At 37.2% G+C, this 15389-nt stretch overlaps 1 protein-coding gene and 1 long non-coding RNA gene across 6 annotated transcripts in view; one reads left to right on the top strand and one right to left on the bottom strand.

The window, feature by feature from the left end:
- LOC308569751 overlaps window positions 1-15389 on the bottom strand; it is a 52648-nt gene that overhangs the window by 19634 nt on the left and 17625 nt on the right. For 2 of the 4 annotated variants that reach the window (XR_014000803.1, XR_014000804.1), the window contains exons 2-4: window positions 8007-8108; window positions 5990-6076; window positions 407-586 (exon numbers count right to left, since the gene is read on the bottom strand). This is a non-coding gene — a long non-coding RNA (uncharacterized lncRNA). Of the gene's footprint in view, window positions 1-10; window positions 587-5372; window positions 6077-8006; window positions 8109-15389 lie in introns of those variants that run through there. The other 2 variants (XR_014000802.1, XR_014000805.1) reach the window with 2 other exon arrangements.
- The window catches only part of UBE3C (ubiquitin protein ligase E3C), a 58538-nt gene that overhangs the window by 35217 nt on the left and 7932 nt on the right, over window positions 1-15389 (top strand). For both annotated transcript variants that reach the window (XR_014000750.1, XM_081163512.1), the window contains exons 16-19: window positions 1843-1940; window positions 3090-3222; window positions 4264-4511; window positions 13287-13499. Coding sequence is in view for 1 of the 2 variants with exons in the window: in XM_081163512.1 (XP_081019638.1) it covers window positions 1843-1940; window positions 3090-3222; window positions 4264-4511; window positions 13287-13499 (692 nt within the window). In the remaining variant the exon portion in view is untranslated. The remainder of the gene's footprint in view (window positions 1-1842; window positions 1941-3089; window positions 3223-4263; window positions 4512-13286; window positions 13500-15389) is intronic.

The following is a 15389-nucleotide window of genomic DNA, read 5'->3' as shown; positions in this document are numbered from 1 at the left end:
AAGACAATTTTGCTTTGCCTCGGAAACTGAAGATGTTGCATCTTTTCTTTCTTTTAATAAATGGAGAGCCTGTTTCTGGAATGTGAGCTTTCCCAATCTGTTGATACAGCATTTAAGAGAATTTGAGCTCCAGTCACAATGCAGTTCATTGGCAATAGCATGCTTCTGAAATGTAGTTGCTGGGAAACAATACATTGTGCTCATGTTCTCTTTGGGGCTTCCCCAAATATCTGGTTGGCCACTGTGAGACAACTAGACAGGATGTTGAACTAGATGAACCCTTGGTTTGATGATGTAGGATTTTTCCTACATTCGTGCCAGCAGTTGTTAATATACCAACAGCCTCTGGGATGGAGTGAGCTAAATTTTACCTAGACAATTGATGGTACCCACTAAAGACCAGTACCTTTTTACATGGCCAGTTGTTAGGTACTTGAAATTCCACTGGATTTGATGTCCTCTTATCTGTGCAACTGATAGATTTGCATCCAAAATCAGTTTTCTCTGCCTGTTCTCTTTAATTTCTTGATGAAATAAAGGCTTGATCTTCCATAGGTTGTTCCTCTACCTTTCTTGACTGAATGCCCTTGAAATGAAAAAAGATGTGATCAACATGATTGTGTGAAGAAGGGCACATAACAGTGTGTTTATGATTTGTTTAATCCCACTTGACTCCATATGGGCTAGAATCAATTAGTGTGAAAGAACCACTGACTCACATATGGCTCTGTTTATTTGTGCTTTTTCATTTACTTAAATGGCAAGCTCTTGAGTTCTAAATGTCTTGTGTATTGATGACTCCATCCCATATTTCTCTTTAAAGATGGAAACGTTGATGGGGCAATGTAGATAAAATTGACTAATTGACCAGAATAATTGAACTGCTGAAGTTAGATAGTGGTTTACCTTTGCTGTACATGCACTTTGTTTTAAAACGCTTTTAACCCTTAGCTTAATAGATAGCATACGTTGACTGTAATTAAAACTGTTTACTGAAAGTTAGGAAAACACTCATTCCAAGGGTTTACAATATTGGTATTTGCCAAAAATTCCCAGCTCTGTTTCTGTGGCACTAAATAGGCACTCTTAATAGCTCTAGTTAAAAATAGCTTGAGGAGCTCAAAAGTATAGTATCTGTTACTGCTGATGCTTGCTATTGAAAGGCCAGCTAGTCACTGCTACCCTGCAAACAGATGATGATGATGAATTGCTTCTGCTTTAATACTCAAGTCATACACACCCAGTCTTCCAAGAATTTTTACCATTCCTGCAGACAGTGTCTACCCGTGCTTGTGAATAGATCTTTCATCATTTACTCAGATAACTAAAATTTTGTACTTTTTTTCTTTGGGGAATTTTCATTTCCAACCAAATTGGTTTGCCTTTGTCCACATGAACATTTATATGAGGTGTACAGTTTAACACAGACTACACCTCTGCTGTCCCAGTGACTATAGCCAGGACTCAGTTAGGGCTATACAATCAAGTGTGTGCATTTGTATACCTGGTGGGACTTCCTACAGTTTCATTTCTGAACTACAGCGTCTCACTTTGCATTGGAGACCACTCCCAGTATCCTTTGAGTTTGGGAGCTACGTGTTGAGTGGCACAAAGTATGTGGATGGTTCAGTAGGAAGAAATGCCACCAAGTCTATGAGCAGTAACTCCACACACAACTATTTGGATCTCAGTTTATCATTGCTTTATAGAGTCAGCAAGCTTGGCTCTCTGTATGGAGTGGTGTCTTTACCATCCAGAGAAGAACGGAAAGGTAGTTTATTGTATTGTGCACTAAAACTGAGCTCTCTCTCTCTCCCCCTCTCTGACTCTCAATTTAAAAAGTGGGGTTGGATCCAGCACCTCTTTCCGTGTCTGAGGAACGACAACTTGCAATATTGACTGAGCTACCTTTTGTGGTTCCTTTTGAAGAAAGAGTAAAGGTACATCATCTCTTTAAGTATTGTACTTTTGATAGTTAGCATAAACCAATGTATTTGCTAAATACAGAATCTTGCTACATGTTTTGTAAAGGACCCTGTTCTGCAATACAGAAATAGGCGATCTTTCTGGGTGATGCTATCATTCCAGATGCCATTTTAAAATCATAAGTGAGTGGTGGCATGGTTCAAAGGTTCTTCAGTTTTAGTGCCTCTGTCTTAAAGCGGCTGGAGATGTTTGTATGTGTCTCGTGGTGTGATATTTTCTTTTTTTAAATCCTAGATGTGCCAAAGCTATTCTTTGCACCTCCTCTCCCAGCCTGGTGTAATGAAGGTGTTTTGGACTTCAGCCTTCATTAGTGTGCCTAATGCTCACAGACGATGGGAATTGTGGCCCAAAACACCTGCAGGGCATCAGGTTGGGGAAAGTCGCCTTGTGTGATCACAGCTGTGTATGCCTTGCTGGTGTTTAACAGTCATTTGTTGTTCTGGATGCAGAGGATGGGCAGCACTAGAGAAACAAAAGTCCAAAGCGCTGTTATATTTCAGAATGGGGAGGGCCTTTTTTGGGATGGGGTAGGTCGATCCTGACCTCGACCTATAATTTAGTTATAACTTTGAAAATCATCAGCCCTTTGAAGTATACCACAAAGTGCCTATTGTTTAAAGGGCTGTCTTCATCTTCTCAGTTTAAAAAAACTGTAATAACTTTCTAAGGTTCTTTTGTTGACTCTACAGCTTTCAGCTAATTAGCAAACTGAATTCCCAGAATTGTGCTGCCATCAATGTGTGCTAGTCCTATCAAGGAAATGAAAGATAGTTTCATGGGAGAAATAAATCACTGTTTCCCAAAAGGACAATGATAAATGGAGGGGAAACGTGTTGTTTCGCTTTGGTGCAAGACTTACAAGTGGTACAGAACAGAATTATAACTTGAAACTTGCATTCGTCAAATTTCTTAATGCAGGCATAATACTTTTTTTAACTATTCCCTATACTAACAGTTTACACACATTAACAAACTCTCCAGTATATTATCATTAAACACAGTTTTGAAAGCAAGCTGGAATGTTGTGAAATTGTGGGACGTTGAAAATCCATATTTAAATGGGATTACTTTTTCTCTCCCTTTTATTACTCGATTTATACAAGATATTTCAAAGGCTGATCTATGCTGACAAACAAGAGGTTCAAGGAGAAGGCCCATTTCTGGATGGAATTAATGTCACTATTAGGAGAAATTATATTTATGAAGATGCGTACGACAAACTTTCCCCTGAAAATGGTAATGTGTTTTTAAATTAATGCTAAAATAAGTTCATAGTAATAAAATCACTTGCCTTGGGAACTATAAAAATATGAGCCATATACTATTTTCTTGCATGAAAAGCTTACATCTAGATTGTGGGCCAATTTGGTTAGTGCACCATATGAGGATGAATAATTTTCTACCTCAGAATTCTATTTATCTATCTATCTGCACAAGGCATTTGTGAAGCTGTGTTCTATTTTGGGATTTTAAAAAAGCTTTTTTTAAAAAAAAATAAAAAAAGCCTGTTGCACATTATTTTTGCCTAGATTTCCTCAATGTGTTGCCTGTTTTTTCACATGTTGTGAGTGGATATTCATACTTTCAGTAGGATTTCAAACATTTAATTTGTGAACAGCTTACTGGTGGATAGACTGTTGTAAGTTCAAAGAGCTCGTGATCTGAATAAAAGCAGGCAGTTTTGCTTCATCTCTCAAGGCGAACATTTTGGTGGTGAAGCTGTACTTGCTTTCTAATTAAGGACAGAACCACTGTAGAAATGTTAAGTTCAGCGAGCAATAAAAACAGAGGGGCTTCATTCAGTCGTTGAGTTCCAGAAATAAACCTTGTAAGTCTTAAGATGGAGTTATCTGATGGGAGTTATCTAGCAGCACCTTACAGGGGCGCAGGTTCCTCATCACTTATTTAGAACAACTTGTCCTGAAGAAAGCCTGAACCAAATGCACCTGTAATTTTTGTTTAAGTGGAACTGCAATTGTTTTATAACATTAGGCATGTCAATAAGGTCAACAGACTTCATAACATGTTTTAAAGGGGCTACTTTACCCACCTGTGGATTTTTGTAAAAAACAAAACAAAAAACCCACATGAGGGAATCCATTACATTGGGACAATATTGATGAGTTTTAGCTCCTGAACTTCTAGATTGCATATTTTATTAACCCTTTAGGCACACCACTGTATGGTATTTCTTTAGAAAGTTGTTTTTAAATGCATGCATGTGTAAAGAGTTGTGCACTTGCAAATTCTTACATAACTTGTTTTCTCTTTCTCTAGAACCAGATTTGAAAAAACGAATTCGTGTCCATTTACTTAATGCCCATGGTCTAGATGAAGCCGGTATTGATGGGGGTGGAATATTCAGAGAATTTCTGAATGAACTGCTTAAATCAGGATTTAACCCTAACCAAGGTTTTTTCAAGACCACCAATGAAGGACTGCTTTACCCTAACCCTGCTGCACACATGCTCATTGGAGAGTCATATGCAAGGCACTACTATTTCCTTGGGAGGATGCTTGGAAAGGTAAAAATAAATAAATTTGCAGATATATGAATAGGAGCAGCTTGTGTAGTATATGAGATAGAAGTGGATTTTTTAATGGAATGTTTTCAGAAATGGAAAGTACTTGGGGAACAGTAATAGGTTTGTATCCATTTCCTTTGCCCTTTCTATGAAGAGAAAGGCGTCTTTATTTTGATCCTGTGTTACATTTGCTTTAACGAGATTGATAGCTAAATGCGCACAGCTGCATTCTTCATGCTTGACATTCTTACTACTTGCGAGGTTACTTTCTTAATGCTCCATGTTTTAAGTGAAAAGATACACCATTTTCCAAGTTGAATTGCCTTCACACACAAAATTAACAAGACTTCGTAAGCAGATTATAGACTATGAAGTCTCAATGATCACTAGTGTCAGATAAATTTCTGTTTCAGGCAGACAGTGATAGATAGATATGATAATGAACTCTCTAATTTGATAGGTTTTCATTCATAGAATCTCAAGCCTGGTCATGGTGTCAAGTTTTAGTTTTTCAATGTCAGGGAAAATGCATTTGATTTCCACCAAGATGATTCCTTTTCCTTCCCAACCCAACCCAGCAACTTTTTTTCTTGTCTCCAGTACATGGAGCGGGACCTAAGGTACTACAACAGCACTGAGCCGTGATAAGTTAAACAAAAGAACAGGATTATATTAATTACCATTGTTCCTGATTCTCTAGTTTCCCCCTTGACTTCCAGTATTGACAGTCATTTCATTGAGCTCCCACAGTGACACCAGTTGCACAGAAGGGTGAAGGTGCAGTAGAACAGTTTCACACATTGTTTTTAGGTGCACACCTAAGATATTTTAAGTGTACATCAAAACATGTAAATCACGAACCTTACAGGTGTGTCTTTGCAAACTTGTGTCATCGGGAGCCTTGTTGAGTTGGAGCACTCTTGACTGCACACTCTGCATTTGTCTCAACATGGTGTGTGAAATGGACTTTGCCATCTGGCCATATCAAGGCTCCACATAACAACACTAGAGAACAGTTTGTGCTGATCTAGGAGCTACTTGTAACTGCTAGACATGTATTGGATCTGGAAGACTTGCCTTGCCAACATCTAAAATACAAAAGCTGCTATATTTTACCTGGATATTAACAGGTTAATTGTTAAAGTATTAAAAGGGGAGTGGGGAAAGTTTGGGTTGAGAAAAGCTGAGTGGCATGGCTGTTCTTATACTTTGAAATCAGAAGGAACCCAGTTACTTGTCATTTTGAAAGCAGTCAAATATTGATGTGTGTGTGTTCTGTGTTTACATAAGGCACAAAATGACTACGTTATTTAATAATTAGCTGTACCCAGGTGCAGAAACACCCTTTAACTGGCATGTTTGGAAAGCTGATGAATTCAGTAGCAAGATAAGGCACGGTTTTACTATTTGGTCCCTGCCAGTATTGTGGTTTTAGTTAAAGACTTTATTAAATTCTTCGGTTTTATAAAAATGCTTACCTTTTATCCATTTGCAAATAATTTCTGAAATGCTGCAGTTGTTTAGTCTTTGTATAAATAAACTGCATGCCATAGAAAGGAAGCCGTCTGAAATCCACAGAAATTTCTTATTTGTATAAATAAAAAATGCAGAGAGTGTTGCTGCTAAGAGCTCTATTTACATGACAGTGTTATCAGAAAACAAATACATTAACATTGAATGATTTACCTATATTCTGTGCAGCCAGCCATTCAGTGGTAATCACCTAGTATATTTTAGTTAGTGTTGAATACTTCTTACCCCAAATATTTTTAATCCCCCCAAATGTTTATTATTAAATAAAATAAAGAGTATAAAGAAATACGAATACAGCAGGATGAAAGCAGCATAGGGTAGGACATTATCATTGATCTTGTTCTAAAATATTACAAAAATGCCCATTTTACCATAAACATGGCTTATATATATTCTTTTGTAATAAATTATCTTAATCATAGTTACTATGGATCAAATTTTCTCAACCCATGCAGATATCCATTTTTTTTTAACTCTCTTGTTCCAGTTCTGTCTTGAATAAATTGTATTATATCCCTGGCAATTTATAATAATACACATTAAAAGCTCTTCATTGTGGTAGTTGCAATTTTGAAAGAATATTACCCCCTCCAAATATCTTTGAACTATAGATGCTTTATATCACAGTCCTAACCATGTCTACTAAGAAGCAAGTCCTATTCAATTCAGTGGGGCTTACTCCTAGGTAAGAAAGATTAGGATTGCAGCTGTAACTATTTAGGATTACCACATTTATAGAACAATCCTATGCATTTCTACTTGAAATAAGTCATATTCAGTTCAGTGAGGCTTACTTTTAGTTATGGACGGTATAAGGTAATAGATTCATTGGCTCAATAAATCAGTTTAAAACATTTTGATATTTTGAAAATAAATTAAGGTTGAACTTTCAGATGGCAACAGAGACATTATGAAACTGCAGGGAATATCTTAAGGTGATGGCAACTACAGCAGAACCAAGTGTCTGAAAATGTTGAGTTACTGTTTCAGAACTGTTTCACTTGCATGCTTTTCTTCCAGTTTTTTAAAATCATTTGCCTGAAACTCATATGATTAAGTATGGCTGCAATCCCAACTCCACTTACCTGGGAGTAAGCCTAATTGAATCTAGTGCTTTGGAGCAGAGATGGTTCGTTTTTGTGTGTGGCAATATTACTCAACTTCCAAGAGCTTCATGGCAGACACAAATTCTAGAGGGAAGGCTTTCTCCAGTACTGCATTTCCACCATGGGAAAAGCATGTTGAACTTTCATGTCATGCAGTTGATGAGGGACCAGGTGATTTGCTAGAAATCTAGTCACGCCTAAGGGGAACAGGAGCAGATCAGATAGCTGAGCCTACTCTATGCTTTTAAGAACTCCTAGGTTGGCTCTATCCTTCTTTATCGTCGCCTCAAATAGATGTCAAATAAAAACTAGAAATCTTTTTTTGTAATCTTTTTAAGTCTCCTAAAATAATTTTTTTAAATGCCATTAAGTAAACTGCCTGATATTCTACTGTTTGGGCCTTTTTTATTCAATATGTTAATAGCACAAATAAATGTGGTATTCGAATAATTTCAAAATAGCATGAATTTGCCAATGATTCAATAGTATAAGAACTCAGTATTGTTCAACAGATTTTAAAAATTCCCTAATACTAACTTATTTTTGAAATGGTTTTAACATAACTAATATGCTTGTCTTCCCTATACCGGTTCCTTTCACATAACCAATTATCTTTTCATTACAAATGGCTAAACTTAGTACCAGCATTTATAAATATGTGTCCAGCACTAAAGGACTACTAAAAGTGTGGTATTTTAACACTAAATCTTTGAAAGGGAAAAGATTGTATTGATTGATTGTGATATTTATTGGGTCATAATGTATTTAAATTTTCTTTAATGCATATGTTAGTGATTGTTTACTGTGATAAAGTGCACAAAGGTCTCTGCAAGCAATTCTACATGGAAAGAATTACCTCATGTCAGTGGTCACTTCTCAATTAAAAGTTCCATTAGCAGATGATTCCAGCTTCTGGTTTGTGTACTGATTGCATTTTATAGCTCCTAAATCAGGCTTCCTAGACAGGGAATAAATAAACAGTTAAAGTATGTGGTAATGGCATCCTGATCTTCTTTTGCCTTTGGAAACACCTAGGTCCATTTAAGTCAATTAAGTTCAGAATATTTAGTGGAATAAATTGTCATGTTTGAACTCTTACTGAAAATGAGTACTCTGCTGATTTGAAGATATTGATTCCTCTCAATACGTGTTCCCACCACATGGATTAATTATAATTACCTCTGCCCACTTGTTTTTTTAAACAAATGCTTCATATAGAAAAGTTATGCTTCTTGCTGATAATTTTATTCTAAGAACTCATCTTCATGAACTTGCAACAGGATAATTCTTTTGAACAAACTAATTCTGGGACACTCCTGCTCTTAAGGGCTTGTGGCTATCTGTGCAGAGTGGCAAAAATGCTTCCTTAATGCGGATCATTATAGGAAATTGTAGTCTTGTAATTCTTGTTATGTGCACAGAAACAGATGTGCAGATATGTGAAATATGACTTTGAAACTTCTGCTTGGAAGATAAGCACAAGTCCTCCCATATGTGTTTGTAGTTTTGGTTCTCTGTAAAAATGACTACAGAAGCTGCTGGGGAAGTAGCAATAGCAAGTAGTATGATTATTGTAGAATATTTAGCAGCAAATCTGTGTAATTGAAATACCAGAGGCCCATAACGTTGTCTTGTGTGTCTGCTTATAATAGAAGTACACAGCTATTTTTCTGTTTAATATGTGAGTACAGTGGTACCTCAGATTACATACGCTTCAGGTTACAGACTCCGCTAACCCAGAAATAGTGCTTCAAGTTAAGAACTTTGCTTCAGGATGAGAACAGAAATTGTGCTCAGGTGGCGCGGCAGCAGTGGGAGGCCCCATTAGCTAAAGTGGTGCTTCAGGTTAAGAACAGTTTCAGGTAAAGAATGGACCTCCGGAACGAATTAAGTACTTAATCTGAGGTACCACTGTAATAGTTTCTTACAGTGTAAAAGAGTAAATTAATCATTCAGGGGATCGTGAATTTGATGAAAGGAGCAATAAATGAAATAAATAAATACTGAGGATTGTCTACAATGACTGTGTGAGCTGAAGGCAGTTTCTACAACTGTCTTTTTCTGTTCCCACGCCCACCCCTGAACAGTGGGGCCATGCCATATGGGGACTGCAGTGTGGTTGTGGTTGTTGTGGAATTCACGTGAAATTAAGTGGAGCACCATTGGGTCAAGATCCCTCCATCTGCTTTCAGGTGATTCGTTTTCCAATTGCAGTGCCATATGACACCCCCCCCCCCATTAGCCTGTGGTTCTGGAGAGGGGTTTGAGGGGTAGAGAGAGCTGCTGGCAGAAGGGGGGGCGGTGAGTAGAAAAGTTGGCTGCACAGTTTTCCACTTGCACAACCATTGAATATAAGTATGGGTGTTTAAGTAAAAGGATATAACAGTGTAATACATTGGGGAAAATGTGTTTGAGACAGGACAAAAAACTATGATTTAACAAACAAATAAAATAGAATGTTTTATTTTGGTATTTTTACAATTTAAAAATAATACAATGCTAAGTTTGTCTTAATATTCTGCTGTATATTAAATCTGAACATTAGGCTGCTGTGGCTGCAGAAGAAGGCCATATTAGGGGAATATTTAAGAAAAAATAAGAAGTCTGTTAAATGATACAGTGGATGCATTTGAATGTACATTAAATCACAACTTAGCAAGACACGACTGAGCTTCAGCAGACCTCAGACGTGCACGCTTCTTCTCCCATGTGGTCAGAATGAGTTCAGAAGCAACCATCTTAGCTTAACAGCATTTTGCACGCTTAAGAAAAATTGGTACCACAAGCTTCCAAACTTTTCTTCCTGGCTGCATGGGAGAAGGAGCATGGAGTGCTCAAGCCTGTTGTATTTTTAGTTTTTAAATTTGATAATGAAGGACCAAGGTGAGCTTGGCTTGATCAAGAAACCCCAGAAGTCTGGGCATGTGTGGCTTATTATATTTTGCCATGTAGAAAGAGAAGAGCTTCTTAACTGTGACTAACTTATCAAAGAACTGCTATACATTTCGCAGATGCCTATTTTAAAAACTTAGCTTTTACACTAATTGGAATATTAACTATTCATCTCACCTTGTTTATACAATGAATGTTTCTTTTGTCTTTTATATTTGGAGAAACTTGGCTATGGGAAACTGTGCCATCTTGATTATAATTTTAATTAAACACAATCAAGGTGGCCTAAAAATGTTTTATATAGTTTTTAGATTAAGTTATAAATGTTTGCTGTGGAGCTACCTGAAGATTGATAGATCTGCATTTGAAAAGCATTATTTTTATATTGATTCTTAATGTAGTAAATTACTAAAGTTATTTGGCAGCAAACAGAAATGGCCTGTGATGTTGTTCACATTTATTCTCCTGATAGCACCACAATTTGCATTAATTGCATTGCTAGTGCACTCACTTATATTAAAAGGCTTCTACGATAATTAATCCTTTTTATTTCAAATCATTTTGGCACAATTTCCAGCAATAAACACTCATAAAAGACAGACACTTGAAAAATAACGTGCAGGTTCTTTCAATATACCTATTGCTATTTTCCCTTGACAAGGAGTTATTGATAGGCTTCTAGGAGCCAGTGTTAACATGTGGCTAAGAATTAAGACCCATATGAAAAATGGTAAGTGGATTATTTTGCATAAAAAATAGACAGTTCTTGAATCTGTGTAATTAACCTGTGTTTAGAAAATACCTTGATTTATGCCTACATTTGTATTTCAGTTGCATACATTATGGAAATTTAATTTATAATCCATTTAGCTGATGTGATCATAGTGTTTAGGGCCATCATTTATTAGTGCTTGTATATTAAATGCTTTGAATGCCTAAACCTGACTTGTGTTGGGGGTGGGGAGGGGGAAAATATATATAAGGATGCAGAAGTATTTGGTGAGTCAGTGATTAAATTCAGCTTCAGATTTCAGGTAGCTTTGATATATTTACCAAAGTTGTGGAGTGTGTGTGTCTGTTACTAATTCAGAATAGCAAACTGTGACCATACAGATTGCAAATTAATGATTTACACTTGAAGTTTACTTTTTCAGCTACACAAAGAAAGGTTTCAGTTTTCATCCCTTTCCTAAAAATGCCTCCTTGGCTTTGATCCTGTTATTCATACATTCTTGGGGCTAAACTGTCACACAGTGTTTGTGTGTGAAGGTATTTTGATAGGGCATCATTAGGAGATTTGTGCTTTTTACTGCCCTTCGTGGTTCTTTAATTTTTTCTTGACCCTGAATACAGAAAGTTTATGAAGATTTGCATTTGGAAATGGAAGGAAGGAGCCCCTCTGTGCTCATATACATGCTGTTAATGAGAGTAATTATGGCAGCTCATCCAAGAGCAGAAACCTAAAGACCTAGAGTGGAAGAGTATAGGATATAGAGCTAATTACAAATGAAACAAACAAACCTAGAGTAGCACAATCTGCAGCTTCCAGTGTTTAATTGAAAGCTGTCATTAGCTATCACTTTATGGTCAGATAGATAGGTGCATTGTTCTGAATGTCTAGGTGAAAGCAGTATATGTCTACCATTGATAAATAGGGTGGTACATAATTCAGTTTAATACTATAACAGCCAGTAAATGCATTGGAATTAAGGACTCTTAGCATATAGAGCGTGGGGTTGGTGTTTGCCTATCCAAAATCCTGGTGAGGTATGGAAAAGAAAGGCGGTTATATTTTAAGGGCCAGAAAACATTCTAGCAGTGAATTGACCGAGTGACCCAAGGACATTGGTTCACTTGTAGGAGAACTTGAATTTGAAGCTGCTAGATAGCAGCCGTGGTGCATACCTACTTTTGAAGACTTTTTCTAACTTCGATTTTAATGCATTATCGGTAGATAGCACACTGATTTTTAAAAAATGTGCAACCTTTCTGTTAGACACCAGGCACCAAGGCTACCTGAAAAAAACAACAACCCCTAAATTTACTGCATTTATAAAATAACAGTAAAACAATAGCAATACCCATAGCCTAGCCTTCTAATATTTCATACAATGTAGATGCATTAAAAAGTTTGTACACAATTAACCATATGCCTCTCTCGCTCGGGGTTTGTTACTGCATTTAGCTCTTCTGCCCAAGTGCAGAATTTGGCATGGGGTATGGATTCCCATGTTGTGATATTTTCTCCTTTCATGTAAATAAATGGGGGGAAGTGGATACATGTCTTTTCTGGGTGGAATCTCAAAATATAAAATGGGGTGGCTGGGTGGATGAGAGGGGAATTAGATTCAGGGCTGGGAAGGTTAAGCACTCCTTAGTTCCTTTGCCCCTTTCCATTACTAGCAATGGTAAACCAACCAAGTAAACATGGCCATACAAATCCTCAAAATTTTCATAACGCAGAATTCACCTTCGTATGGGGAGAGGTGGTCCTTGAGGTATTGCAGTCCTGAGCTGTTTGTTTATAAGTCAAAACCAGCACTTTGAATTGAGCTCAGAAACTAATTGGCAGCCAGCACAGTTCAAACTCTGTTGCCCTGGTGAGTAACCTGGCCACTGAATTCTGCACCAGCTGAAGTTTCTGAACTGTCTTCAGAGGTAGCCCAACATACAACACATTAGAGTAATCTAACCTAGAATGGGGCTAAAGACAAAATCAGAGTTTCCAATGTAAGTAGAATTGACTGAATACACACAGGAGATAAGCTGCCATTTATTCAGTAAGGAGATGGTCTTTTTCATTTTGACTTCAAATAAAAGCATTCAGGTTTTCTTATATAGCGTTTTGGCAACTGTTAAATGATGGAAAGAGATTCTCTGCAACTCTACCATGGCACAGCTTGATTAAGTCATTTCTGAGTTTTGATGTTGCTAAATACTTTATGGATTTATGAGACTTGTTTTAATGTTTTTGTTTATGCATTTTTTGTATTGCCTTTTCTGATACATACTGCCTTATACGGATACAAACTGCCCGATGACCACTTTTGGTGAAGGGCAATATAAAAATATCGAAATAAAATATTTACATGGGATGGATGATATGAAGATGGATGGGGGAAGTTGTATAGCACTCCCATAGATGGAGGAGATGTCTTGCTAAGTTTCTGAAGTGAAAGGACATAGTAAATACTTAGCTTCTGAAGTATATAAAAATAATTTTCAACTTTACATTTTTTTAAAGGCTTTATATGAAAATATGCTTGTCGAGCTTCCATTCGCCAGTTTTTTCCTTTCAAAGTTGTTGGGAACAAGTGCAGATGTGGACATTCATCACTTGGCTTCACTAGATCCCGAAATGTACAAAAACCTACTTTTTCTCAAGAGCTATGAAGGGGATGTGGAGGAACTTGGGCTGAATTTTACTGTGGTGAATAATGAATTGGGGGAAGCACAGGTAAGGGACTTCGGCTTTTAGGTTCTCAGCAATGTTTCTATTCAGATGTCATAATGATAAAGCATATGTTCATCAATGACTTTGTAACTTGGAGTCAAAGCATACAGGCACTCTTTGTATTGATACTCATCAAACTAGCTTTTATGGCAAGTCACATATGCCTTTCGATACAAGCTTTGGTTGTTATAGGGGAAATTATTACATAATTTTTGTATTTAAATTAAAAAATGCTTTGCATCAACCTCAAGTTCTTCAGTTTCATCAGAAGCACTTAGACATTGGGATACGCAGAGAATACTGCTTTACAAGTGTCACAAAGTGTTTGCCTGTTTGACTTGCCTGTTGAATTGTTTTCATAAATAGTTGTAGTTGATGACTCTAAAATGTTGGTATGGAATACTGAATTTGTAGACATTCAGGATGCTATGAAGGGCAATTCTACATGGTAGGTAATGACTCGAATAGAAAACCCTAATAGTGGGTTTTCAAGAGCAATAAAACAATAAACCATTGGGCTAAAAGTAGAGGGGGGAAAAAAAGTAACGACTAAAAATATAAACATAGGGTCAGAAGATGGCTAAAACCTAATTAAAAGCTTAATTGAAGATGGGAGGTTTTGGCTAGGCTGCTACCTCCGTCGCCATTTTCCAAGGGCCGGTTTTCAAGAGTATATGAGCTCGAATACAAAAGAACTGGACAATTCGTTCCAGAGGAACTTTGCATTGTGCTTTTCAAACAGGAACCCCTGCTATGCGGCAAATCCTCACTGAAACAGAGGAGAATTTGAAAAGCAGTGTGTGATGCACCAAGGGGGTCCTGCTTAAGCCCTTGGGTGCACCTAAAGTATCTTGTTGGATCTCTGCCATTGTAATTACTTCTGCTGGGTGCTTCTGAGAATATCCTTGTGAAAGAATTTAAGAAGAACAATTTCATATCTTAATTGACTGTCTTTATAAGGAAGCAGTTCAGCTACCAGTAAAGGAAAGCTATTATTACTTGGATAAAATCCAGTCTCAGACACAATCCTAATCATACTATTCAGATCAAGGGGACTTTTATGTAAATCCAGTTAAAAGTAGGGTCTTAAATACAGGTGACCCATCTGTCCCCCTGAAAGTCTGCTGGATATTGGGTAGAGAAGTCCGGTAAGAGGCCACTGTTAAACAAAGTCAACAAGAGCATCAGGTACAGTTTAGCCATTGTACTGTTACTTGCAGAAGATACTTGTTGCAATTGGCCACGCCCATCAACCTCACCCCCTGCTCATTGTGTCCATTTTGCTAGTTGAAAACATTATGTACCAGAGTCTCGGATTAAACCACAATATCCTAAATTTGGGTGTAATGATAAGTATTGAGGTAGAAAGGGAGGTGGATTTCATTTAGAACCTAGCTTTAATTCCTGATGATTGCTTAATTGCTTAATAATGCCTAATAAATGCATCCCAAATCTATCACCATCAACCACATTGTTCATGATGAACCACATTGTTCATTCTTCAGGCCTTGGACTCTGGCATAGGAACTTGTGTTACATAGTCAGACCACTGGTCTATCTAGCTGTTGGTTATATATGCTGGCAGCACCTCACCAGAGTTTCAGATGTTCTCCCTCTTAGTTTACAGCCCTTCCGTCTTCAAGGAAAACAAATTGGAAAGTGTGATGATGCCGTTGACTTCACAGAAGTGTTGACAGTGTTCAGTCTGTGTTGATTAAAACTTGGCAATGGGAATTGAATGGTATATTGGAGGGCACTAGAATTGCAGTAATTCCAAATAAATGTGTGTTGCTATTGTGCTCGGTAGTCTGACACAAAAGGCATCCAAGCACGGACTCCTCCTAGACTAGAAATGTTTGATAATGGAGCAAAGGGCTGCATTACTTGGTAAAT

The sequence above is a fragment of the Podarcis bocagei genome (genome assembly GCF_964188305.1).
Source record: "Podarcis bocagei genome assembly, chromosome: 12".
In the NCBI taxonomy this organism is placed as follows: domain Eukaryota; kingdom Metazoa; phylum Chordata; class Lepidosauria; order Squamata; family Lacertidae; genus Podarcis; species Podarcis bocagei.
This window is presented reverse-complemented; position numbering and strand designations above follow the sequence as displayed.